Genomic DNA, 27,077 nt, shown 5'->3' with positions numbered 1-27,077 from the left:
CTCTACAGTGGTAGAAACCAGAGGCTATCGTTAGCTGAACTGGGAGTTGTTCTTTTAATTTTAAAGTTTGCTAAGTGGAATAATTAAAATATGCCTAGGGAAGATTTGTGCCTTCGATCTGATGGGGTGCCTAAGGTTTTATTATCTCAGCATTTAATTGAAGCATTCTCTTCTTTAGCTTTGCATGTAACATCTCACTTCTCTCCCATGTTCTGCTGCAGGATCTGGCTCTCCTAGCTTCACAAATGTGCAGACTGCATTGTACCAGCCCCAGCCTCAACAGCCTCAGCCTCAGCCGTATGGCCAGTGCATTACTGATAACGGAGTGGTGTACTCTGTGGGTATGCAGTGGCTCAAGACACAGGGCAGCCAGCAAATGCTTTGTACCTGCCTGGGCAATGGAGTCAGCTGCCAGGAAATAGGTATGAGTTTGTGTTCGGTGCCTGTTCAGTCCAGTGAGATCTTTGGGACTGCCTTGTGGTTTAATTTCAAAGTAGAATCCTTTGTGTGTGTATCAGAAATGTCTTCTGAAGACAACGTATTGGAGAAAGGTGCAAGGGGTGAAGAAATAGTTGTTTTGGTTATTTGAAGCCTGGTTCTGTAGGGCAGGAACGTTTCCCAGTGAGTTATATATAACCTGCTGAGGGAAAACAGAGCCCTTGGGGAGCAGCATTAATAACTTTATTCAAACCAAGCTGCAATAATATATGTTTGGAAAAGAATGTAAAAGAATGACACAGCTGTGGGGCTAAGTTGTCTGTTGGTGTGTATTGGCCCAAGTCCATGGCAGTCAGTGTGGGTTCACATTAGCCAGTGACTTGGCCCAGAGGCTCTATTGCTGTTTTAGAGCCCTAAGATTTGGGGATTGCTTTAAGCCAGAGTTTAATGCTGTGATTTGTTTGTTTTAAAGCTGTGACCCAAACATATGGTGGCAATTCTGATGGAGAAGCTTGTGTTCTGCCTTTCACCTATGATGGGAGGACTTTCTATTCCTGCACCACTGAAGGCCGCACAGATGGGCACCTCTGGTGCAGCACCACTTCCAACTTTGAGCAGGACAGGAGATACTCCTTCTGTACTGAGCAGAACGGTAAGTTCTTCTCAGGATCTTCACATGCACACGACGCTCATGCACAGGTGGAGGAAGGAGCAGAGAACATAGGGACAGGCTGCCTGAACAACTCCGGTAGTCTGGAACTCTAGGCATGCCTCACCACCAAGACAGTCCTGTGAGTGGAGGGCTGCCTGGACTCAGGGAACGGCTGTGATCTTGGCATCTTTGGAGGGTGATACAGGTGTTGCCTTTGAGTCCCGTTCTCTCTCCTGTGAGCTGACCTTTGAACAGGAGTACCACGGCAGGGTAGAGCTTTGGCCCAAAGGGTGCTTAGATTTTGCCTTTGCATGGCTGAATTGCTAGAGCAATGCCCATATTAGGCTGCAAAGAGGAGGATATCCGTGGAGTACAGTTTGTGCAGTCCTCCGTCCTGACTATGTAGCCATGTGGCCATATATAGCAGTAATCTTAATGTGGTTTGTGATCACTGATCAAGAGCTGGTGCATGACTAATGTGGCAGCATTCCATCTTGTCTGTGGATGGTCAGCATTCTCTTCACAGCACAAATCTACCTGTGTGGTTGCATTTCCTGGAAAGCTCATCAGACGTCCATGGAACAGCATCCAGGAAGCTTCTCTGGGGTCTGAACTTGGAGAGAGTTTTTCACATTCCTACGTGAAAATACTTCTTACTAAATTTTTTTTTTTCACTCTGTTCTACTTCAGTTTTTTTTTTCTGATTTTCTCTGCAGTGCATACAGTATTCATTCTTTTTTTGGCAAAAAATCCAAACAACCAAAACCAAAAAAACCCACTGTCCCTGTCCACACACATTCTTGTTTTAGTGAGGCTTCTTGTGATATAAAACCTCAACAAATCCCTCTGTGTTCTCTGTTATTTGTAAAGCAGAGTTGTTCAAGAGGTGAGTAGTTCAAGTAGATTACAGCCCTCTTTCCACTGCTGCTTGCAAAACATGAAGCTTCCAACCTGCAGGGAGGTTTTGACTTGTTCTTTCGTACATAACTGAATCATAACCCTTTCCTGTGGACTAAAGTTTTACTTTAAGCCGAAGGGCACAATTGGGTAATAGCCTCAGTGAGATAATACAGGTGTGCTGAGAAGTGTGGGTTTATTTGATTTGGCACAAAGGGTCTGCAAAGGCACTTCCCAAACACAGTAAGCTTTGGTTTTCCCTATTACCCAGGAATTCCCATGGCTGGCTCTGGAACTCCTTCCAAAGCAGTGTTTGAACTGAATTGACCTTGTGCAAGGCTTATGTTTCCAGATCTGAATTAATTAAAGCCAAGAAAAGGGGCCTGTGGATAATATAAGGGATACACGTGGGAAAAAATAGTCCTAGTGGTTTGTTTTTCAAGCTCTTCCATGCATGCTGAGGGAGAGTGCAGGCTTCATTTGCATCTGTTTTTTCATTTTTGTACAGTTTTGGTCCAGACACGTGGTGGCAATTCCAATGGTGCTCTGTGCCATTTCCCCTTCCTGTATAACAACCGCAACTACACTGACTGTACTTCTGAGGGACGGAGAGACAACATGAAGTGGTGTGGAACCACTGAGAACTATGACGCTGACCAGAAATTTGGTTTCTGTCCTATGGCTGGTAAGGCTGAGAACCATAAAGGGGTTACGGAATACCTATAAGTAGTTCTTTGACCTGGAAAGTAAAGAGCTGTCTGCCATTAGTCAGTTATTGATGACTTCCAGTGAGCTGCATCCCAGCCCAAAACCCTTTAAGGCATTTCTGAAGTTTTGTTTTGTCCTTTTTTCCTCACTGATCTCCTCTAGCAGAGACTTGAGCATTGCCAGGAGAAGGCAATTTTCATTACTCCTTTGTGACAAACTAATGGTAGGCACGCTTCTCACCTGGTGCAAACTGTGTAGATCCATTAGAGAGGATTGGACTGTAGCGCTTTATAGCAAGTGAGGTTTTTATCTTGCATCTGCCAAAGTTTCTCCCTCGTGGGTCACCACTTCCCCTTGCCCGATCTGTGGTTAGGAATAAGTCTGTATATAGAATATCAGTGTGTTACCCTGGAAATGGTAGTAATGTCAAAATCAATATTGTAATCCATTCCTACAACCCATGGGCATCTCCATGATGTCAGGATGGGACATGTGGGAAGGAATGTGACTACCAATTCTTAAATGAAAGGCCTTTTGTAACTAATGGCAATGCAGCATCTTGAGTCCTTAAACAGCTTGTGCAACATGCAGATCTTCAAATGGCTTTGTTCATATAAAGGCATGTATGTAACCAGAACTGACTCTTTCACGCAGCACCCATTGGATGTTGTACAGAAGCTATTTCTAGTAGCTTTCAAATGAAAATGAAAATGAATGAACTCCTACAAGGGATCTACGCTTAGAGAATGTCATCACCCAGCAAAAATGCTTTTCGAAATTGAGTGGGTGCCTAAAGCTGCAGATTCAGAAGGCACTACACAGTATGAAGGGGCATTGCAAATGCTCTAAGCCCTTAAGATCTTGTTAATTCTAGCCACATAAAATATCTTCTTGCTTTCTTTTCAACCAGCCCATGAAGAAATCTGCACAACCAACGATGGTGTCATGTATCGTGTTGGGGACCAGTGGGATAAACAACATGACATGGGCCACATGATGAGATGTACTTGTGTAGGAAATGGCCGTGGAGAATGGACTTGCATTGCATATTCCCAGCTCAGAGGTACTGATTTTCATGTTGATGTTACCACTTTAGTCTAATTGTTTGGGGGGGGTGGAAGAAATTGGTTTTCTTTTCCATCATTGTGAGTTTGAGCCCAGGCTCAAGAACTGTGTATTATCAACCTTTACTTTGGAGTAGAAAGGGAATCAGAGGGACTATGTGAAGTTCCTGTGTTGTTTACATGCTGGAAAAGTACTATTTCAGCCTTTGCAGGCTAGCAAGCAGGGGCAAAATTTGATGAGCTTAATCAGGAGGTATCCCTACCTCCTTTTGTCTATGTTTAGGATTAGTCCACTGTGACTCTACAGTGAGCTCAGCAGAAGCACCTTCCCCGCTCAACAACAGACAAAACTCCAGACTGGTCTGAAGTTTTAATGCAGAGCAGCCTTGTTTTATTGTCCTGCAGTGAAACTTTCAATTCCTCTGTGCTGGATTTGCCCTTTGCTGGCTAATCTATATGAAAAGTTGGCAGGACAGCACTGAGATTACTCTTATTTATTTACTTATTTATGTGAGTGGTCCAAGTGGGGAAGTGCTTAAGCAATACCAAAAAAAGACGACTTTAAAGCACAGACATTTGATCATTCTACAGCTAGCTCACAGCATTGGCTTCATGTCTGGAAAAGGCAGGGGGGTTGCTGTCAAGCAGCCAAGAAAGGACTCTTAACACCAGTGGTGAAATGGGACATAATTTATAGGGAAAGGCTCACTCAAGGGCTTTGGGAGGGTTTTTTTTTTAATGCATTTACTTCAGAACAGTGAGAAGTGCACTGCTAAAAGTTCTGGTCTGTGAAACTCCTTTTTCCATGTACACAGCTAGTTCTCTGCAGTTTTATTCTGGAGCTAAAGTGGTCTTTCTTGATGGGGGGTTAGAGATACTTTGGTTTTTCAGAAGGCAAAGGTTATCCAAGTAGAGCTGTTTAAACATAGCAGCCAGAGGAAGGTCCTTAGTGCCTATAGGAGGGTCTGAGCACTGCCTGACGCCATGCCTGTGGTGTGGGAAAGTATGATGGGAAATGAAGGCCTGGGATTGAGTCACTTCCCCAAGGACAGATGGTCTGTGATTGACTCCGGAACTGAACTTGGGTCTCTTGGGTCCCAGTGAACAAAACAACATGCTTCTGGGGTGGCTTTCTTGTTTGTTTTGTGTTTCTGCTCCTTGCTGTGATTAGACTGGCATTAGGAATTCTGGGGTAGATCACAGATTGACACATTGCCATTGAACCTAATAGACTGATATCATTGTACTTACGCATGGGATCTGGTTACTGTGTTTTGAGGGAATAGTAGATTAGTAGGTACCAGTAGCATCTCAGATGTGTAATAGGTGTGTAATAATCCTGTCTTCAGATTACTACAAAGTGTAGCAGAGAGACGCAGTGGAATAACATCATGAGGATGTTTGTACCACTTCATGATATCTTTATGAATTTGGATTAGCCCTTTTCTCCTTCTGTAGTTCTAATGATTTTGGACAGTACTCACTGCGGTATTCTAGTCTAGATTTTCCTAAGAGGAGGTAGTGAGAGAGTTAGCGTGCTATTTTAGATTTTCTTTCACATGTGGAATACTTCACAAGGAAGAGCCAGGCAGTTCTGTAGTTTGAGTAATGCACAGTAATTCAGACTGCATTCTACAGACCTTTTTTCTGCAAACGTGCTTATTTACACACTGCTGATAAATGGGGGCAGTGGTATGCATGCCGCACTAAGCTGTGATGATCACAGATATCAAGAGGGCTCCCTTTTGTATGAATGGAGCTTGTCATGGTCAGCCTCTATAAGCTGATCAAGAGGAGGGAGCAATGTGCCAGGCAGAAGGATTTTGTCCTAACACTTAGAGCTATTGCTGACAAAAGTGTCTCTGCTCTTTCTCACACAGACCAGTGCATTGTGGACGGTATCACCTATGATGTGAACCAGACCTTCCACAAGCGTCACGATGAGGGGCACATGCTGAACTGCACATGCTTTGGCCAGGGCCGGGGGAGATGGAAATGTGATCCTGTTGGTAAGTCACCAGCTGTTCTTGCTTGCTAAACACAGACTGTGGCTGTGTAGGAACTGGTTATGGTATGGTGAAACTGGTGTGTGAATTTGGACCCAGTCTGTGCCCGCTTTGTCACTGGAATTGCACAACTGCAAAAGTAGAAGTAACACTGGGTTTGCTGGAGGGTAAGTGAAAGGGGATTCCTAGTTTTAAGGAGATAAGCTTCAGTTATCAGACATGCCACAGAAGTTCATAATGATTCAGTAATAATAGATTGTGGCAACATACCTCTTAAAATGTAACAGGTTGTGGTAACAGGGCATATTACCCCTAGGCTGGGGTGATTTGGCTGAATTCTGGTACCTAGATGCCAGCCTAGCAGGCAGGGCTATTAAACTGAATACTGATAATATGCACGTAGGTACTGATGGTAGGATCAGTTTGCTTTCCTTTCTCTATCCTAAAATCTTTAGGTCTCCTATTGAACTGAGAAAGGAGCACCAGGGTATATTAACTTGCCTCACACTAAGTAGATTTTTTTGGCTGCCCTTTGCTCTGGCAAAGAGAGAAAGCTCAGGATGAGAACGTGTGTTAATAGCACTCCAGAGGTTAGCTAAAACCATCATGGTTCTCTGCAGGAATGAGTTTTCATCTCTTCTGCCTCCCCCTGCTTCCCTAGTGAACCTTGACTGGAAGATAAGACCTGGCTGTTTGGCTTGCAATTACTAAATCCAAGAGAACTTCGAACTATCGCCAAGAAAATCTATTAGAAAGTACTCGTGGTTAAGTTCTGCCTTATTTACAGTAATATCTGTACAGGTTTACTGGAGGAACTTGGATTGTAAAGCTCCTGAAAATTACTACTATGAAAGAAGGGGAGGGGGAATGATTTCAGCTATCTGTAAAAGTGCAATCGGTTTAATTTTGGCTCTCTCTAAAGAAGGCTCCTGTTTATCCAAGCAAGTGTAATGCTAGTTCTCACTGAAAATTTCCATTGAGACAAAAACACAGGCATAGGTACTGTGTTGTATTTACACTAGCTAAGCTGATTTCAGGATTTGGTCTGTCCTCCTTTGGTTTATACCAAAGATAAATCTGGAAAGACTCTGCTGAAAATTAATGGGTCACTTTGGACTTATAAAGTATAACTGAATTCTGCTGAAGCCAGTAGGAATTTTGCCATTGATTTCCTTGAGAGCAGCATGGTTTAACTTTGGATGAGAGATGAACTTAGTGGACTGGAGCAGAATTAGGCTCCACAATAGATAGTTCAAAATAAATCCTTTCTTGAAGGAACACCCCGTTAACTTCAGTGGGAAGCTTGCCAGGTGGATAGCCTATACTGAACAGTATCTTAAAAAATACATCACAGCTGAATTAGCTCCCTAGTATCTAACTTAACACATGCAGGGATATATCAAGAATTGTGATTTGAGATTCAATTTCTGTTGCCACTTTCTCTTTATGAAACTATATTTACAAATAAACATTGGTGTTACGTTTCTTTATGTAAAAGTATCTTGTGACTTATTCTTCTGTGTTCGGCATAGATTTTTCACTATGGTTTCAGTAACGTGCAGTGGTTAACTGTCTCTTTTTGCCTTTAGATCAGTGCCAGGATTCAGAAACCCGTACCTTTTACCAAATTGGAGATTCATGGGAGAAGTATGTCCATGGTGTCAGATACCAGTGCTATTGCTATGGTCGTGGTATTGGAGAATGGCATTGCCAGCCTCTGCAGACCTATCCTGGTAAGAAGCACAACAGATAACTAACTGTTCTGCTGAGTGACACATGAGGAAAGCAATCTTTCCACCCCTCACCTGTTCAGATTTCTGTACGTTATTCCTTTTGGTTTCCTTTTTAAACAGACCCATTTCTCACCCTCCTCTCCTACTCTTGGCAGATGCAAACAGGTGCCGTGATTATAAAGAGGGGGCCAGGCTGTTAACAGCTGTTCCTGAGGCCAGGGTTAGTTTAGGGAATTACTCTCAGTTCATACAACTTGGGTTTACATTGCCTCTTGGTATTTAGTTATATCACACCTGCAACCTTCAGTTTCTATTGCTTAAAACTCTTATATGTGTAGTCTTTCCTTTTCTATTCACTACAGAAGTAAAATCCACAGCAGAATGAAGCATTTTTCCTGATCACTGCCCTGAAGAAATTAAATATTTGAACTTCGCTTTGCTCAGTCAGTTCCAGGAAATCTTTATAGTGACAGGCAATGCCTGTTTGTTGGCTCATTCTACTTCAGTTCCCTGAACAGAACGTGATAAGGGGAACAACTCTACTTTGCTGTGTAAAGTTGCAACTACTACTGTCTTAATCTGAATAAGATGAAATATTAAGGCTGTATTGTAGCTTCCCTGTTGGGAGGAGAAGACTATGCTCAAGTCATTGGTTCCCCAACCCATCTCTGTGCATAAATGTGGAGGAACTGTGTAAAGATTGGACGTAGCAGCTTCGATGTTGAGTTGATTCTCTGTTTTTATTTTAAGATAGGTTAAGAAGCATCTGTATGCTTAGTAGCTGCAATATATTTTTCCCCTAAGTGCCCTGTAAGGTAAGAAAGGGAATGTGAGGCTCATTCAGAAAGAGGGTTTTAAAATAGGTGACCCTGCTGTAGAAGGGGACTAGCCCCTTTGAAGTCCAACGCAACTAAATGCTTCACATAAATAAAGCAAGTACCTCTTCTCTGTGACTTGCTTCATGCACATGGTATAGAAGGTTTCTGTGACAGCACCCTGTTAAACCTGATCTGTACCCAGCAGTGTTGTCAATGATCTGAATGCATTTTTATCCATGGCCATACAGCTACTGAGCCAGAGATAAGGGAAGACAGAAGCCAGAGACACTTGGCAGACAGAACTAGGGACTACCTTTCTTTGGGGCAGCGAACTAAGGAGGGCAAGAATAGGAAGCAGGCCGCCTCTGGACTTTTTTTCCTCCTGAGTTTTTTACTGAGGCTTGCTGAGCTTCATTGACTCCTGTCAGACTGCTTAAACAAACATCTCCCTGAGCTATGCGAAATATGTGTGCCTCCAGACTGGAGACCAGGGCTTTGGGCTTCTTTAGACACAAGAGTGACTGAAAATGTGTAAATAAACCAAATCTGATGTTTCTGAATGTAGGTTTGGGCTTCGGTGAGCTTTGAAATTTTCTGCCTGTGGGCACAGGTTTGTTTGCCTGGAAGTCCCATTAAATATGGAGCAGGTATATATATTGCGCAGTTGTCCAAATAAATTATAATTAGAAATGTTGGGAATGGAGGGAGGGTGAAGGTATTTAGTGGCTAAACCAAGACACTTTCCTGCAGATTCCAGGCTGCTCTTTGCTGGGATTTTATGAGAACTAACATGAGTACAGTGCTGCTGGGTGTTCAGTGAAACCTCCCCAGCAGGGCTGGGAGGGACTGAAAGGAGAACCATGGGATCATAAAACCTTCCCTTCTCTATTAGAGGGCTTTGTGGAGAAAATATGCCTAAGCCTGGTCTAGCTAAATGCGATTGGTAGTCTTAAGTATTAGAGCACTGCTGAAGTTGTATTTTCATGAGTTTATGGGCCTGATTTGTCTCAAGAGTTTCACCAGCCCATCTGGTGTGGTTTGTGTGAGGAAGACATGCTTGACTGCCTGTGAGGTGCTCCACACAGTCATGAAAATTCAGTGTTTCTAATAATCTGATGAAGAAATTTAGTAAAATAGTAAAACATTTGTGTCTCTCTGCAGGGTGTATTCAGTGTCAGATCAGGAATTTGCCCTCACCGTGCAACAAGATCAGATCTGTATTGGGCAGATATTTCTAATCTGTTGCCTTGCTCCCATGCAGAAGATATTAATTGATGAAAGCAGTTTGTTGCTGAGAATCTCCCTCTCTTTGCAAAGCAAAGTTATATTGTCCAGACTTTTTCTATACTAGACCGGTCTGGTTTTCTATTTCATTGATAACTCACAGGAAATTAACCCAAACAGCACATATTAACTCCCCCCAAGAATATATTCTAATTCCTCAGTTTTCTAGGGAGCAATGAAGCATTACAGATAGAAAGATGATATGAGTTATTTCATATGTATAGAAATAGTATTTGAGCCACACAGCTTTCTTGCTTTTTGATGACTCCACAACAAAGGCAGAAGAAAACTATCCCCACTATGTGAAAAGTGGCAATTCTTTTTTTTTTCAGGGTCAACCGGGCCTGTTCAGGTCATCATCACAGAGAGTACAAATCAGCCAAATTCCCACCCCATCCAGTGGAATGCTCCTGAACGATCTCACATCACCAAGTATATTTTGCGCTGGAGACCGGTGAGCGTCACATTCATCATTCATTCATCAAAAATACATTATTTGGCTTTTTCTGTGTCTGAAACAAGTGGCTGACACAATTTGAGCAAGCTTTAATTGATAATTCAGTGTCCTTGTCCTCTTGAGGTCAACAGTTACTCTGAGGATCAAAGACAACCAGTACTGTGTAAACACTTGACGTTTTCCTGCCCAAACTTTACTGGTCACTGTGTTCATGAAGTATCTTATTAACCAAAGCACTAGCACAGCAAACAGACAAGTTTATATCCTTCTTCACTTTAAGTAATGTAAATCCTTGCGGAAGCTTCCTCATCCTAAGAAACATTGTTTTAGTACCATGTGCATATCCAGAGACAACTGGGATAGATTGTATCCTATTAATAAGGAGGTGAAAATGAGTAGGATGTGAAGATATAAATAACTAGCATAGGATTAAATAAACAGTCATCTCTCATCTTCTGTAAAGTCTAAACCAAAGCTGGTTAACCACTGCTTCTTGTTGGCTCCTTCATATTTGAGGAATGATTCGTTTTAACCAACGTAGATGAGTTGTGTTACAGTTCCCCTGAGTACAGCTTCACAAAAGACTGCTTAATGATTAAGAACATTATTACCTCGATGCTGCCTGTTATTAAAAGAACAATAAAGGCCCTGATCCAAAGCCATTAAAGGCACTCAAGTCTTTTTACCAACTTCAGTGTATCTTGGATCAAGGCCTGAGTGAAGTGGACTTTAAAGCACTGGAGTACAAACCTCAGAGGATGGAGCATTATTTTAGAGCTTCCCATAGAGTTCAAATGCAGGGTAGAAGGGAAGCACTTTTCTGTATATTGTTTTCAGATGATGGCTTACAGTGTTACTGTGAACAGCTTCAAATATGCATTTTCCAGCCATTCCTTCATGTGTTAATGCATTATTTATAAAGGAATGAGTTTAGTGTATATATTACAAATAATGCTCCTTTTCAAGCAAAAAGTTCAAAGCTAATTTTTTTTCAATTAATCCCAGTAAAACTTAATCACCCACCATGTAATTAGTCCTGCTTCCTGGCATCCCTTTCTCATCTCCTTTGACTTGACTCTGTGCACTAGTCATTCAAGTCACACCTATGTTTGAATATCACAGTGCTTGGTAACCATGTAGCAGGTTAGGTCACTAGATACCTCTCTTTGCACACTAGGGAGTCTCTCACTGTTTGAGTGTCCTTGTTCTTGTAGAAAAACTCTGGAAGGCAGTGGAAGGAAGCCACCATCCCTGGCTACCAGAACTCCTACACCATCTCAGGCCTGAAGCCTGGTGTGATATATGAAGGACAGCTCATCAGCGTTCAGCGGTATGGCCACAAAGAAGTCACCCGCTTTGATTTTACCACAACCAGCACCACAGCAGTGACAAGTAAGTTGAACAGCAGGGCATCCAAAGAAACTTAGTCTCCTTCACCTTTGTCTTGTGCATTCCAGTTAATGCAAAAGTAGCGATGTGTAATTAAACCTCTCTTCTCTCATGTAGGCAACACTGTTTCAGGAGAGACAACTCTTCTTCCTCCCATGGTTGCTACTTCAGAGTCAGTCACTGAGATCACAGCCAACAGCTTTGTTGTCTCCTGGGTTTCTGCTTCTGACACAGTTTCTGGATTCCGTGTTGAGTATGAGCTGAGCGAGGAGGGCGATGAGCCACAGTATCTTGGTGAGACAATATTTAAGTCTACTAGACCACAGCATTGCTAGCAGTACATTGCTGTTTTCTGTGACAATCAGTATAGCTCGTGTAAATAGTGAGGAGATCTCTGTCTTTCAGTATAATTCAATTAAGATATGAGAATGACAGGATGAGCTCAGATTAAAAGATCACTTAGTTCATTGTCCTTTCTCCATCAATGGCCGTAAGTTCATGTCCAAGGAAGAGTGTGAGAACAAGGCAGGTATATAGTAATACCCCCTCAGAATACTGTCCCAGGATCCTGCAGAGGAAAACACCCAGAGCCAGGAGTGGTGGATTTGTAACAACTGCAGGTAGACTTATTTATTCTTTTCAGCTCTATAAATTTGTCCATTCTTTTTTTCCTTTTGAAATTATATAAATTTACTAGCTTCTACAGTATCTTGAAGTGAGCAGCAGTGCAGATGAGAAGAGACCCAAATCTATTTTTCAAACCTGCCTCCTGGCTAATTTCCTTTGCTATGCCTTTTCCCTCCATCAGAATGGACAGAGAGAAATCTTTCCCAAATGCCCTTTCTTGGCTACTTGTCATCTCATGGATGTCTGTTCTAGTCTGCTCTGTCAGTTGTTTTGTTTGGATCGGATCTTACTCATCTTTGATAATGTGTCAACTTAGCTAAGCCAGGAAGCCGGTCAAAGGCACTGGACTCAGACCTAGGAATCCACTTTTCCAAAATCTGCGGTAGAGCCTGTGTCACCACACATAATTTTATCTTAACTTCTTTTCCTAACTTTCTGTTTTAAAAATGGTAATAGCGATATCTCACAAGGATTTGAGGTTATAATGTTAGGACATGAGTGAAACAGAAGAACAACACAAGAAAAAGAACAGTAATACCCTGTCCTATTAATTCTCCCTGGACTGTTGCTCTCCTGAAGTTGCAGGCTTGGACTCATGGGCAGAAGTGGCTTACACTGGGACTGCCAGCACTATCACCACCTTTCTTGTCTGCACACTGGCTGCCCAGACAGCTGAGCTGTGTTGTGAAGCAGCTCCTGAGCTCATTTGTCTACAGACAGAGGTTTACAGGCAAATTGAAATGCAATTCCCAGTTTCCCTTAAGATGCTTGGCTTCGGTCTGGCCAGTAAGGAGCTGCTTCATGGGGAATTTCCTACATCTGGCATGTAGGTGGACATCTGGGGGAAGGGAGGGGGGAGAGACGTTCATCAGCCTTCATAATGTCGTTCTTATCCACTCATGAGTCAGTCTTTCCACATAACCTATTAATGTGAAAATTTTTCCATATATTTCTGTATTGAAAATACAACAGAGTATAAAACGAGTACTCAGCTGAGATGGCTAAATGGCAACAGTGTGCAGGGAGCTGCTGCTCAAGTTGCCCTGCCATATCAAGGGCATCAAGCCTTGCTGTTTAGCTGTTGTTTGCTTGCTGAGTGTGGAGACCTGTCCCAACTCTATATGGACTAAAGACACAGCGCAGAATGACTGCTGTTTTGTTGCAGGAAGACTGTGGTTCAGCCCAGATTAGAAGAGAGGTCTCAATTATTTCATTTGGAGAGAAAGCAAGATGGTAGAATTGCTAAGGCAATTTTTTCTTTCCTGCCTCCCTTAGATCTTCCAAGCACAGCCACTTCTGTCAACATCCCTGACTTGCTTCCTGGTCGCAAGTATATTGTTAATGTCTATCAGATCTCTGAGGAAGGAGAGCAGAATCTGATCCTGTCTACTTCACAGACCACAGGTATGTGTGGGTGGGTGTTGCTGCACTTTGAAAGCTGTTTTTATTGTCTTCTCCATAAATTTTTATTGCTTTTTATCCTCACACTTGATGTCTTCCTCTGTTTATTCCCTTAAACAGCTCCTGATGCACCACCTGATCACACCGTGGAAAGTGTAGATGACACATCCATTGTCATTAGCTGGAGCAGACCGCAGGCTCCAATCACAGGTTTGTCTAATTGGAGTGCACCTCTTTTTGCACTATTGGTAGAATCTGAAATATAGGTAAAAAAACTCTGGGACAGAGGGCTAGTGCATAATTCTGACCAGTCTGAGAGACCAGCTGGAAAGCACATGGGCAGTTTAGCGTTTGCTTGGTTTCACTGTCTGAACCAAGCAATTCAGGAGGCTGGATGCAAAACAATTCCTTCTGGATTTGTGTTAAATAAAAACAAGACCTGTGACCTTCTCTTTGTATCTGTCATCCAGATCATCCCATAACAAACATGAGAACTGTGTAGTCCCTAAATCCATGTGTCAAAACTCAGAAATATTCTAATCCAGCTCAGATTATGCTTTGTAAGGCATTATGAGTGTGCGATCTGTAGATGGGATGTGAACACAGGCAAGCCACAGGTCCCACTGAAGTTCAGGACTATTTTTATGAAACCTCAATGGGGAGATCAGTTTAGTTCTCATTTCTGTCATTCCTTGTGCTGGCTTACTGATTATGGCTAATGACTCTCTCTCTCTCTTGCTTTAGGCTACAGAATTATCTACACACCCTCTGTAGAAGGCAGCAGCACAGAGCTCAACCTGCCTGACACTGCAACCTCTGTAACACTCAGTGACTTGATGCCAGGTGTTCAGTACAACATCAGCATCTATGCAGTGGAAGAAAATCAGGAGAGTACTCCTATCTTCATCCAACAGGAAACCACAGGTGTCCCACGCACAGGTAATGGCATGTTCTGGTATCAGTCACTGAGTTTTCTGTTAGTACATAGAGCTAAGGGACAATACAGGCTTACGTTGCTCTAGCTAAATGAATTCTTAAATGGATTCAATTCTGCTTTTTGTCATCGTTGTATTTTTAATTGTAAATGTCACTGGTATCGAAGTTCTATAGTAAAGTCATATTCACTTATGAACTGAGACAGTCAAGCCACCACTCTGCATTAGTAGCATTGTACTTCCTATGGATCATACTGCAGGCAGGTGAAACAGTTGGTCTTGTATTGTGTTTATGGAAAGAGAGATCAAACATTCCTAAGTTGTCTTAAGGGGATTCTGCTAAGAGATCTTAACAGCCTGGTAAATCATTTTGTCTCAGTACTTGGCCTGCAGATGTGTAAGGTTATTTACTTGGACACCACAACACAAATCCAAATCATTCACCTGACTTTTCCCTCTCCTTTCCAGTCCTAACCATTATTTTCCATTGCAGTTGGTGGGGATGGGAGATTGCTCAGCATTGACTGATATTCCAAAATAACGCCATGTGATCTAAACTTGATGCACCCACAGTTTAAAAAAGTGCTAGTTCCAGGGTTCTTTAAGTATCCAATTGGGGTGAATAGCCAAACCCAAAGAAAGGATAGTGAAGGAATTGGGATCTGATGTGGTAAGAGCGGAATTTGATGGTCCTGTAAGTTGCAAGCATGTGTTTACAAATGGGAATTTACCAGGAAAGAACTCAGCTCAATGATTTTATGGTTTGGCATCTGTGTCTTCTAAAAATGTGCGTTGGTTAACCTTAGGGCAGTGTCCGTCCTAATCCAAAGAAACTTAATTTGAATGTAGGAATTCAAGGGTGCAGTACTGTGGATCAACACAGAGGGAATTGAATTTTGTCTTTGACTACAATAAGGCCAGGTCAGCCCCTGTACTTTTTTAATTATAAAAGATGGATTTTCAGTTAATTATAGATGTTCAGAACATGCCATGGGTTTTGGAAACCCTCTCTTTTAATTTTAAAAGGGGGTTCTTGTTTTCAGTGCATGGAGTACTTTTTTTCCCATCCAAGCTTTTGGTTCTGCATATGCTTGAAGTTCTGTAGCATATTACATCTGATCTTTCAGTTCTCTTTCTGTGCAAGCAAGATATGTTCTATGACTGTAGATATAAAATACTTAAAACGATGTAGTTACATTTTGAATTGTAGTCTGCTTGAATATGGTCTGGGAGTGTGTGTACAAGGTAAGGTTACCACAACATTTTTAATTTTGTAAATATTCTTGGGCTATCCACTGTTCAATCAAAATTAAGTTTTTTCTTCCATGTAAACCTGTAGCTTCTCCTGATTGCTAAGGACTCCCTCTAACACCGTTCTGTCACTCTGCTTTCAGATGAAGTACCTTCACCCAGAGATCTACAGTTTGTGGAGGTTTCTGATATCAAGATCACCATCATGTGGACCCCACCACAGAGCCAAGTGTCTGGCTATCGAGTGGAAGTGATCCCTGTCAATCGCCCTGGCCAACATGGCCAGAGGCTGCCTGTCACCAGGAGCTCTTTTGCTGAAGTTGTTGACCTGCTCCCAGGAACAACCTATCTCTTTAAGATCTTTGCCGTGAGCCACGGCAGGGAGAGCAAACCTTTGACTGGAGAGCAAACCACCAGTAGGTGTCTTTCCTTCATGCTTTTTTCAACCTTTTGAAGTGCATATTTCTCTGTCGCTTAGAGAAATATAAACAGAGCACTTAAAGTGCAACAGTTATAGCCCAGGAGGTATCCCATAACTAGGATGACAGGGCTGGGAATTCATTCACTCAAACAATGATCTCTTCAGCAGATTTATCCTCCTCCAGGGCTTTCCAATGGGAGTTTAACTCTCATGGCACTTTAAAACAATTTCGTATGGCTGGAATTCAACTTTTTTATTACTGACTGAGAATTGATGGGCCCTGCAGTTTTTTACAGCATAGATCACAGCCTGTGATTTTTTTATTTTTTTTTCCTTTGAGGATACCTTAGGGCAGATTTCAGCATGACTTAGGATCCTTGCTGAGATTGCTCTGAAAATCCCTATCTCCTTTCTGACAGCTACATACATACTTGGCTCCACTGTAAGCAGTGGGAGTTCTGCATGCACATGTAAGGACAGGCCTTGTCATTAAAAGGACTGCATTTCAGCTTTGCCGGGTCAGGCCTGGCTTTCCAAAGGCTGTCTCACCACCACAGAAATTTCATTGTCATCTCAGTGAAACCTGGGAAACTGGTTTGCAGTGACATCAATGGACTGTTGACAAAAGCCACAGGGAGCATATATTTTTCAGGAAGGGTTGTGCAGGATCTCTCAGAGCCTGATTGCTAATGAGCTAGTGGCAGTGCAACACGCCACCAGTATGAGACAAAAGGACAAGCAAAGTACGCAGTCTGTCAGGCATTGCTTTTTACTTTGCAGAAGTGCAGAGAAGAGAGGAGCAGTGGCTGGGCAAGCTGTAGGCTTTCAGATGGAAGAGGAGGAGTTTAACATGAGTTTGAGTGTTTGTCTCCATTTTTGATCTGAGAGAAGCAGATCAGACAGAACCTGGGATGCAGTTCATTTGAACAGATCCTGCTTATTGGGCAATAGAAGGGTGATTCAGTGTTTGTTGTGTTCTTTGACTGGGTCACATTATTCAAAGGACCCAAATTCAGCTATGCGCAGCTGCTGCTGTTCTGATACTTTTCAGTAAATAAGAGCAACTTTTGAGAATCCAGCCCAACTTCTATAAAGATGAGAGGGAAGGAAAGGAAATTGGATAATCTGTAAATATAGCCATGCTGTTTGAGAAATACTATTTGCTTACATCCATAAAGTTAACAGCCACGAATAGCGTCTCTGCCTCTTACCATCTCCCTTGACTATGTGGGGAGAATAGGATCCTTATGTTTGTCCTGTGACATGAGTTATCTGATTTGAGTGTAACATAGATGGTGTGAACACCCTCTCTCCTCTTTCAAGTGAGGTTTTTAAAGGCAAGGATATGACTTAGGAGCCTGAACTCTTTTGGAAGCATTTAGAACAAGAAGAGCTCAGTTCCCACTTAGATCTGTAAGTTTTTGTGGTTGTTTTCAGGAGCCTTGGCTAGGTGTAGAGCCCTCTGGAAGTCCACACCAAAGGTGTACATCGGAGCATAGACATTTGATTCAGACAGCACAGGGCTAGTTACAAATGTTTGGAATAATTTTCCATAGGCTATGATCATCCGCTTAACTGCTTTGCCTAAACCACATTTCAGAAAGTATTCATATAAATTGCATCCTGTAATCGAAAGTCCTGGGAAACAGAAATCATTCAGAGTTCCCAAGGAAAACCCTGCAGCAAAAGTCTCTTCCCACGGTGTAAATGTGATTCTCTTTTTGGCCTTCCGTTAAAAAGCAGTCTACAAATAAACTCTGAGTGTGTGTGTGGCTTTTTAATCTTCCCCTTTTTCCTTTAGTATGGGGAGAGGAAGTGATAAAAGCCTAATAGAGCTGGCAAATTAAATTTTGCAGAAAGGAACTGACTGTAGGCTACAAATTGAAGGAAGATACTATCCTTGTCAGATGAGACTTAGCACAGATCTAAGTACCAAGAAGAGATAAAGCCCGAGGGTTGGAGATGGGCGTAAGGAGGGTCACACTCGTTCTTTGTCTTCTAGAACTATCTTCCCCATCTTTGTGAGTGGTGGAAGAAGGAAGTCCTCACTTTCTTTTCCCTCCCCCCTCAAAAAGGGAGAAAGCAACTGGGGAGGAAACAAAAAGGACAAAAACTGCTTCCTGCCGAATCATTGGGAAAGTGATTAATTTTTATCACAAAAATGTTATTTACTCAGGGGGAGAAAAAAGCATTTGCCATCAAAAAAGACCGTTGATGGAACCTCTCCTCACTGCTCTTCATTTCAACATATGATTGGGATGTAGAAAAGGAGATGCAACTTACCATATAGACACTATAAAGCCTTCGCTGCAGCCAGTGCTGCCCTGCCTGCTGTGGGGGAAAATTGCTCGAGTGTCTTTCCCCCTCTGAGTCTCATCTTGTCTCAGCCATAGGTCTCCGCCATTCACTGGGCTCCAGTGTAGTTCTGAAGAAGCTGTGTTGCTTCAGCCTCTTGTTTATGTAGTTTTTAGGGTTATCAGTTTTAGCAGCTTCCCAGGGGCAGTGATAAAAAGGGGAGGAGGCCTTATAAGAGCTGTTGCATGAGTCCCATGGGAGAGATGAGCATGCTTAGAATTGTTGTATAGTCAGTTCCATGGTGTGATTATTTTTAAGTAGATCTAGGAACTGGTTTTCTGCAGAAAGTCGCAGACTCTTACTTATTTTTACATGAAAATTACAAAGTGGGGGTGTTTTGTTTTGGGAAGGGATTTTGAGAGCGCAAGGAGTAGGACTGGGCAAAGATTTAAAAGAATAAATCTTTTTAATGAAAAAGGCCTAAAGTTAGGTTTCCGTGCTTATGCTGACAAGTCTAAACTGAGCTGATTTTTAAAAAATGCTTAGCATTCATGAGAAACTATTGAAATTCCTGAGTGCAGTCAGATTCATCTGTCTTGCCTCAGCCGTTAGCCTGACCTTCCCATGGGATGGTCAGGTATGGCAGCAACCCAAAATAGCGCAGCCCAGAACGTGCAGGTCTGCCTGGTCCAGCGTATTACTGGATGGCACTGAGGCACAGATATAGTTATTTGATTTCTAATTCCAGCTGTCGCATGGTCCCCACCTTCTCTCTTCCCTACTGTTGTACTTGTGCCTTAAGTGAGAAATACAGGCTCAACAACATCATGCAAAAAACACTGGTGTACAATGGTAATGGGCGTGCTTTGGAAGTAGGGGTGAAGCAGAGGTTTAGCTGGAATTTTTTTATTTTTTTTTTCCCCAGAGCTCGATGCCCCCACCAACCTGAGATTTCTCAATACCACGGAGCATTCAGTCTTGGTCTTGTGGACACGACCCCGTGCTGTAATCACAGGATACCGGCTGACTGCAGGTCCCACAAGAGGAGGTCAACCAAGGACCTACAATGTGGGACCTTCTGCCACGAAGTACCTTCTCAGGAACTTGCAGTCTGGCACTGAGTACACTGTGTACCTTGTGGCAGTTAAAGATGACTTGCAAAGCGCCAGAGAGACTGGAGTCTTCACAACTTGTAAGTACAATAGGCACATATTCCTCTTCCCTGATGCCCTGGCCTTTCCTCAAAACTTGTGCTGAAAGTGGCTATTGTGAATTGGTTTACAGAAGCAGCCTTTTGAAGTAGCATTCCAGGAGAACTGCTTGGGAAATATCCCTTTTTCTTCTTTCTGAACTGTTTGGCAGGAAAAAGAGAGTTATTTGCATCAAAAAGCTTTTAGTAAAATGTATTTCAGCTTTTTGGTGATTAAAAACAAAAGGGAAAACTTACTACTGTTACTTCATTTTTTGTTTAACTGAATGAAAAGTAAGTTTAATTTTACTTTATATTTCCAGTTGTTTGGTTTTGGCATGACAAATCAAGGAAAGCAAACAGCTCTTACAATTGGCAATGAATGATTAGTCTGTAATTTGTATAAAGCTGAATGCAGTCATTTCTCAAGCCCAACCATACCATCTAAGGCAGCTCAACTGCAGTTACAGAAACTGACACAAACATTGCATTCTAGCCTTCTTTTTTTTTTTTTTAATTTCAGTCATCAGTACTTGTGTTGCTGGCTTGGAAGAAATATTAAGCAAATTTGGGGAGGAAAGGGAGTTCTGTAAGAACCCACACATACTTCTAGAAAGAATGAATATATTCACTGTTTAAATAATGATGAAGTAGTCATATAAGCTAACAAAATTCAAAGCCATCCAAGCCCAGAACCACATCCTCTTTTCAAAAGAGTATGTGGTTTCTTTTAGGACAATGTGAAATTAAAATAAGGGTTCAGACTTTTAATCAGAGTAACATTGTTGACATCGGCAAGGCGCTTTTTGCTGACAGATGCTTTATCTCTAAATATTTCTCAATTAGGATATGATTGGATATCTTAGATGAATATTGACTTCAAATGCTGGCTTATCTGAATGAGACCAATCCAGTTTAAGACTATAGATTAATAAACCAACTCTCTTCATTAATAACAAGGTCAATTCAGATTAAACTCAGTGGAGTTATTTAGACTGATTTTGGGGTACACAAAGGCTTTGGCTTCTGTGTGATGCTCCTGATAGATATCAGTGAGACCACAGATTCCTCAGATTGACTTTGAGCTCCCTTTCACTCTACTGACTTCAAAAGAGTTGAAGATGTTGGTGGGGGATGAGATGGTCATAGCTGGGACAGCTGGATGACAGACAAGGGTGTAGTGTTCTGCTGATTGAATGGCATATGGTGCGTGAAGAAAACAAAGCTGGTTTTTGAGGAACACTTTAGATATCATGCCAAAAACAATATTCCCCAAATTCTTGGGGTTGGATACATGGAGGACTTACAAGGCCCACTTCAATATTTTCGTTTTCCTCAGGAACAACAAAAACACTGGCTATGATTAGACCACTTGCATACTGTGTCTATCAAGCCCAGCGCTAGATGGAAGTAATCTGTCAGATCCCTCCCAGATCACTGAATTTTCAGAAGTAATATAGTTCAGCACTGCTTACATACCTCTTGCTATTTGGACTGCTGTAGGTCAGGTTTTCTAACCATATGGTGCCATCATGGAAGCTAGACTTCAACTTTGTCACTTCACTTCACAGATCAGCCTGTTGGCTCTGTTCCTCCTTTTAACACAGAAGTGACTGAGACTTCTATTGTCATCACCTGGACACCTGCACCAAGGATTGGTTTCAAGGTAGGAGAAACTGAAGTCCCATGTTTCTTTCTCCACTTGCTTCATTGTGATAGGGAGGACAGATTAAAGCTGTTTACTGTGGACTGCAGTGAAGATAGTAGCATAAAGGAAAGAGGTGCAAAAGACATGCTGCTTCCAAAGGAACAGGTCTGAGTTACAGAGGTCAGTGCAAGCGTGTCCTCTAAGTTTCAGGTCAAGTTCATCAGTGAGACATCTAAAACACAAGTTACAGGATTAATAGTTGGATTTCAGCATAAGGGCCTGTGATACTCATGTTGGATGATTAGTCAGGATGCTGTTAGCTGGGATAAGAGTGTTTGAGACTGAAAAGCAAACTTTGCTGCTTCTTTGCAGCTGGGTGTGCGCCCAAGCCAAGGTGGAGAGGCTCCACGGGAGGTCATCTCTGATTCTGGCAGCATTGTGATATCTGGCCTGACCCCTGGAGTGGAGTACACCTACAGCCTCACAGTCCTGATGGACGGCCAGGAGAGAGAGACTCCGATCATCAGGAGAGTGACTACACGTATGACACATTTGCTTTTCCACAATTATTCCTTCTTCCACTTGCTTCCCTGTGCTCTCCAGATGAATGGCTGTCGTCTGGGAGTCAGTTCTAGTCTCTTTCTCCTGTCGTGGTCTGGAAGGTGTTTTTCTTTTTGATGCATAGGCGACAGTAGCACTAGCTCATGTAACGCAGGGCAACAATTTCAGGAGAACTATTTTTTAGCTAATTCTGAAGGGTAAGGTTATAATCTGGGGATGAGGAATGCTGAAGGACCTAGCATGATTCTCAGTGCTGTAAATGACTCATTTGTCTGAATGCTTGCAGCATTGTCTCCACCAACCAACCTGCGCCTGGAGCCCAATCCTGATACTGGGATCCTCATAGTCTCTTGGGATAGAAGCACAACTCCAGGTAACTACGTGAACTCACACTATGCTTGAATGTCGTGTTGTACCAGAATGTTAACATTTGTCCTGTGGTGCGCTGTGGTTGATTAAGGAGACTTTGATGGGAAGCTTGCTGTTGAGTAATTTAAGGAAAAATGTACATATTTCTAGATATATTCAATGATACAATTTGCAGTTAAGTATAGGTAGCCATAGCACTCTTCATGATTTACATTCCATGTAAAATGCTGTTTTGGAGTATGAATGTGTTTTTAAATATTTTGGCTGGTTTGGGGATTTGAAGGATTTCTTCAAATATCCCCAGTGGTTTAAAAAAAGCCCAAGAGAAGGAAAGCAAAATGGACCAAAAAGATTTCTGGCAGTGAAGAATTAGTTCATGTTATTAAGTATAAGCGTGGGATTTCTGAAAGTGTTCAAGATGAACTCTTCTCCCACAATAGCTGATGGGAGCTGTACAACTAACTTCCTTAAAACAAGGATTGAAAGCTTTTGAAAACCCCACTATCACTCAGTAGATGTATCTTTTCTCAACATGTCATGACACTTTTCAATTTGGTAAGGTCTTAAAGGGAACTGAAATTATGCCATGCAAGTGGCATGGTTACCTCCTGGGAAGCTTGTTTTGGGTTGCTTGACAAAGCAGCTTCTTGCCTGCTGGGGTCAGGGTGGCAAAATCACATGTAAAATGTAATGTGTTTGCTTTGATTATTTATATTGAGACCTGATGTAAATATATACAGCATGAGATTACTGCATAGTGGTATATCTGTATTTCAGGCATCAGTGGATACCGAGTGACCACTGCTCCTACCAGTGGCCAGCAGGGCTCTACCTTGGAGGAAGTAGTAGGTGCAGATCAGACCACCTGCACCTTTGAAAACCTAAGCCCTGGTGTGGAGTACAACGTCAGTGTTTACTCAGTCAAGGACGACCAGGAGAGTATCCCCATCTCTGAAACCATCACACAAGGTAATGAAAGGATGAGTAGCAATTTTAGCTGCTCAGGGTAAAGTTGCTGAGCCCAAGAGCTCTATGTTGCAAAATGCCTATTAGTCTGATGGCAGAGGGCTTAGACTTTGTATTTAGTCTCAAGAAGCAGAATAGCTATGTGCCAGCATGTGACAGAGCAGTTTTTATACCTGTGTACTTCTCTGCACGAGCAGCCTACATTGTGTGTCAACAGGGTGGTGGTAAAGGGATGGATCTGTTTTATCAGTACACTGAGCTGGAGAGCAGCAGAGAATTAACTTGGCCTTGCAGTGCCCCAGCATCTGGAGCACAGCTGGTGGGAATAGGAAGTAGGTGAAGAGAGGTATGAGTGGGAAGCGAGCACAGGAGAAATTTTGGCAGCAATAGTGGCAGAAGATCACTTCAGCACAATGGAGAAGAAAGCCAAGATTGAAAGGTCCATCACTGTAGCGCTTCTGCGACACAAAGTGGTGTGTGCCACCGCACATTACATGCTGCGATGACTGCAGAAGCTACCTTTGTAGCCACAGTAACAAAACTAAAATGCATCTCCACAAATGGCTTCATTTCATTTTCCTTTGTCAGGGCTTTGTTTGTTTGTTTTTGTTTCTGCTCAGCCCTGAAATGATGCCAGCTACTGTGTTTGCTTGCTCTTATAACACTGCTTTAGAATGTCCATGCTTCACTGAAGTGCTGTATGCTCCCTGGGGGTGAACTAATACCGTGATACTGCATAATTAAAGCAGTAATAGCTTTAGCCCTTTACCATCTTCTGGTGGGGGAAAGCTAAGAATGTACGTCTCTGGCTTTTAGCACTCTTTAAAGGTGATATGGTACATGCAGTCCATGTGGATAAACAATGATTTTACAGAAAGATGGCAATTTTTTGCATCCGTTCTGTAAAATAAGTCTTTTCCTAGAAAGACATTCAAGTAGAACATAACCATGATTACTAAAGGCAGTCTTTTGCAATATTGCTGTCCCGTAATTCCTTTTCCAGCTAATTTGTAATCCAACAGAATGGCTAGAGTCCTGCATCTTTTACTCACCTGCTGGTGTCTGATCCTGAGTGAGGAAGAGCATCCATTAGCTCCCACTGATTTCAGGATCACCCTGCTAAAGTTACACAGCCAAATCTTGTGGCTTAAATCAAAACCAATCTATTGACTTGAGCAGCTGAGGGTTTCGCCATTGTCGATTGAAGATGCATCTAATGTTCCCCACCCCCTGCCCAATTCTGTTGGTCCTAACACAAAGGAAAAGAACTGCTTTGCTAATAGGAATGATATTGATAGGGAGAACAGTCACAGCTGTGCTTCTTTGCCATGCAGAAACTTAGGCAACATGTAAAAGGTAATTAAAGAGGAGCCTTATTCAGTTGCTCAGTTCTGAGATTTTGAACAATTTAGCCGACAAATCAAGTCAGCCTTTTAGCCACATAATGTGCTGGGCATAACCTCTGAATATGGGGACATTGTCACTCTTACAGAATTCTTATCATCTAAAGGTAATTTTTAACCTGTTGCCATCTTTCCAAGAAAGTGTTTTATTGCTTATTGTTCTGTATCATCTGTTTTTAGCACATATATTGCAGCAGTTAGTGGTAAGTAGAACTTGAGGAATCCTGGGCCAGATCCTCAAGCCATTACAGGGATTTGAGACCTTTTTTCTAAGTCCAGTGTAAATAGTTTGGATTGTTGGTGATCCACCCTGAAGCTTTGTGATGGTGCTCACCAGCTGAAGGGTGTAGGTCAATGTAGCCCCTTCAAAGGAGTTGATGATGATCCCAGTTGGTTTGGTGATCTCAATGATAAAAGTTAGACTTACCATTTGAACAAGACAAAAATTCTAGAGGGCCAATCAACTATTATTTCAGGGGTTGTTTTATTTATACATTAATAGACTTCGATCGCGTTTTCTACCTAAAAAAAAAAAATCAGATATGCGTTTTTTTGTTTCTATTTTTATCAGAAAATGATGGGTCTTTATGGCTTGTCATTGCTCAAAGTAAATTTGTTGCAAGACCTCTTGTAGGTCTTTTTGAAAATTGTATGTCTAAAGTGGAAGTGTGTTTTCTCAGGGGGCTGAGGTTTCTGCTTCTGTCTACCCAGGAAAGCAGCTGGAGACTGCATTGAAGTGTACAATATAAAAAGAAAAAAACAAACAAACAACAAAAAAAGCCGAAAAACAAACCACCAAAACCCCTCCTTTTCTCCCAAACCCCAAGAGAAATTCTGCATATCACCGCAATTGCTTCTAAAGTTCTGTCAATGTTAATAGTGATGAACACTGCTTTTTTTCTCCCTTGTCTTTCTTTTGCCTCTGTATGTCTTTGCCTTTCCCATTTGCTCTTTAACTCGTTAGAGGTGCCCCAACTCACTGACCTAAGCTTTGTTGACATAACTGACTCAAGCATCGGCCTGAGGTGGACCCCGTTAAATGCCTCCACCATTATTGGTTACCGCATCACAGTAGTTGCGGCAGGAGAAAGTGTCCCTATTTTTGAAGATTTTGTGGACTCCTCAGTAGGATACTACACAGTCACAGGCTTGGAGCCGGGCATTGATTACGACATCAGTGTAATCACACTCATTAATGGTGGAGAGAGCGCCCCTACCACTCTGACACAGCAAACGGGTGAATTTTGAAAACTTCTGTGTTATGTGACATGGATGGTGTTTCATGCTGTCACTGGCTGTCAGGATGATGGGGCTTTGTCCAAAGAGAAATCGAGCCGCTTACTGGGGGGAAGCCAGACAGACCCAACTCGCTCCTTTTTCTAAACGGCCAGTGGGGATGGATATGTGCTGCTTAGTTTTCTAATTTGAGGCATTTTAATACTGTGTATGGCTGCAGACTTGCCAGGCTCATTCGCCTTCTGCTATTCAGATTTCTGGGCTCCAGCTGGAATCAAGAGCCTGAAACATGAGCTGTATATTCACCAGACTTAAACTGTGGTTCCCCAAAATGCCAAAGGGCGGGGCAGTTCAGCAGACATCCTCCAGGCTTGATAACTATTTGAGCTTCCAGCAGTCTGTTTCATTGGCGGCCCTGCTCTTTCCACAATGCCCCAAAGGGTGCGGATGAAACACCACTTCCTGAGTACATGCCACTGACAGCCATGCCGCACTGTCAAGGGTCTCTATAGTGCATGAGCAGAAGGCGAGCTGTAAACTGGTTCTTGCATGAAATCCTATTGTGTTTGAAAATCCTGAGGCTGTGAATCCTTCAAAACAATTAGAAGTAGAGTCATAGGAAATTAGTGATATACCCTCTCCTCTCCTGTGTGTGCATGTATGAATTATAGATGAGATTACTCTTCCATCTGTAAGCTGCTGTATGGCAATTTTAAACCTCTCTTGGCTCTGCATCTGTAATACGAAATCCAGCTGCAAGAAGCACGTTACTGAAACTTGCTACCTTGTTTTCAAATTAGCCCCACAGGGTATATTTAAAGTATCAGGAATTGCCAAGAGGTTAAAGGAGCCTGACAGTAGTTACAGGCATATTTTTCTCTTAACTGTAGTAGAACTGAATGTAGTTTAGAAGTCTGTTTGCATGGGTCTGACATAGTAGTCTGTTATGCATGAGATGATACTTTCTCTGATGATTCCCTGAACATACCTCTTGATCAGCTTTTATGAATCAGAGAACTATATATATTTGTTCTTTGCTATGTAGCTGTACCCCCTCCCACTGATCTCCGCTTCACTAATGTGGGACCTGATACTATGAGAGTGACTTGGACCGCACCAACTTCCATTGTGCTGAGCAGTTTCTTGGTGCGCTACTCACCTGTGAAGAAGGAGGAAGATGTTGCAGAGCTGACAATTTCACCCTCAGACAACATGGTGATCTTAACAAGTAAGTGGGTTACTTACATAAGTCAAACAAATATAAGAGGCCCCTTAGATATATGACATAACGTGAGGCAAAAGCAAAATTGCTTAGTGTAAGTGTAACTT

General features: G+C 42.3%; 1 protein-coding gene across 2 annotated transcripts in view; it reads left to right on the top strand.

Moving 5' to 3' along the window:
* Positions 1-27,077, top strand: part of FN1 (fibronectin 1) — a gene marked incomplete at its 5' end in the record, with an annotated part of 55,710 nt that overhangs the window by 9,115 nt on the left and 19,518 nt on the right. The window contains 20 exons of one of the 2 annotated variants that reach the window (XM_082483673.1): positions 222-422; positions 911-1,090; positions 2,496-2,672; positions 3,606-3,758; positions 5,640-5,768; positions 7,355-7,498; positions 9,933-10,054; positions 11,272-11,449; positions 11,564-11,740; positions 13,349-13,477; positions 13,595-13,684; positions 14,219-14,413; positions 15,804-16,076; positions 19,302-19,568; positions 21,137-21,231; positions 21,586-21,754; positions 22,061-22,147; positions 22,921-23,112; positions 25,477-25,749; positions 26,794-26,976. In XM_082483673.1, the coding sequence (XP_082339799.1) occupies positions 222-422; positions 911-1,090; positions 2,496-2,672; positions 3,606-3,758; positions 5,640-5,768; positions 7,355-7,498; positions 9,933-10,054; positions 11,272-11,449; positions 11,564-11,740; positions 13,349-13,477; positions 13,595-13,684; positions 14,219-14,413; positions 15,804-16,076; positions 19,302-19,568; positions 21,137-21,231; positions 21,586-21,754; positions 22,061-22,147; positions 22,921-23,112; positions 25,477-25,749; positions 26,794-26,976 (3,414 nt within the window). The remainder of the gene's footprint in view (positions 1-221; positions 423-910; positions 1,091-2,495; positions 2,673-3,605; positions 3,759-5,639; positions 5,769-7,354; positions 7,499-9,932; positions 10,055-11,271; positions 11,450-11,563; positions 11,741-13,348; positions 13,478-13,594; positions 13,685-14,218; positions 14,414-15,803; positions 16,077-19,301; positions 19,569-21,136; positions 21,232-21,585; positions 21,755-22,060; positions 22,148-22,920; positions 23,113-25,476; positions 25,750-26,793; positions 26,977-27,077) is intronic. The other variant, XM_082483672.1, reaches the window with a different exon arrangement.

This window comes from Vanellus vanellus, assembly GCF_965231255.1.
Source record: "Vanellus vanellus genome assembly, chromosome: 5".
NCBI classification, from domain to species: Eukaryota; Metazoa; Chordata; class Aves; order Charadriiformes; family Charadriidae; genus Vanellus; species Vanellus vanellus.
The sequence above is the reverse complement of the archived record's forward strand: the minus strand, read 5'-3'. Positions and strand labels throughout refer to the sequence as shown.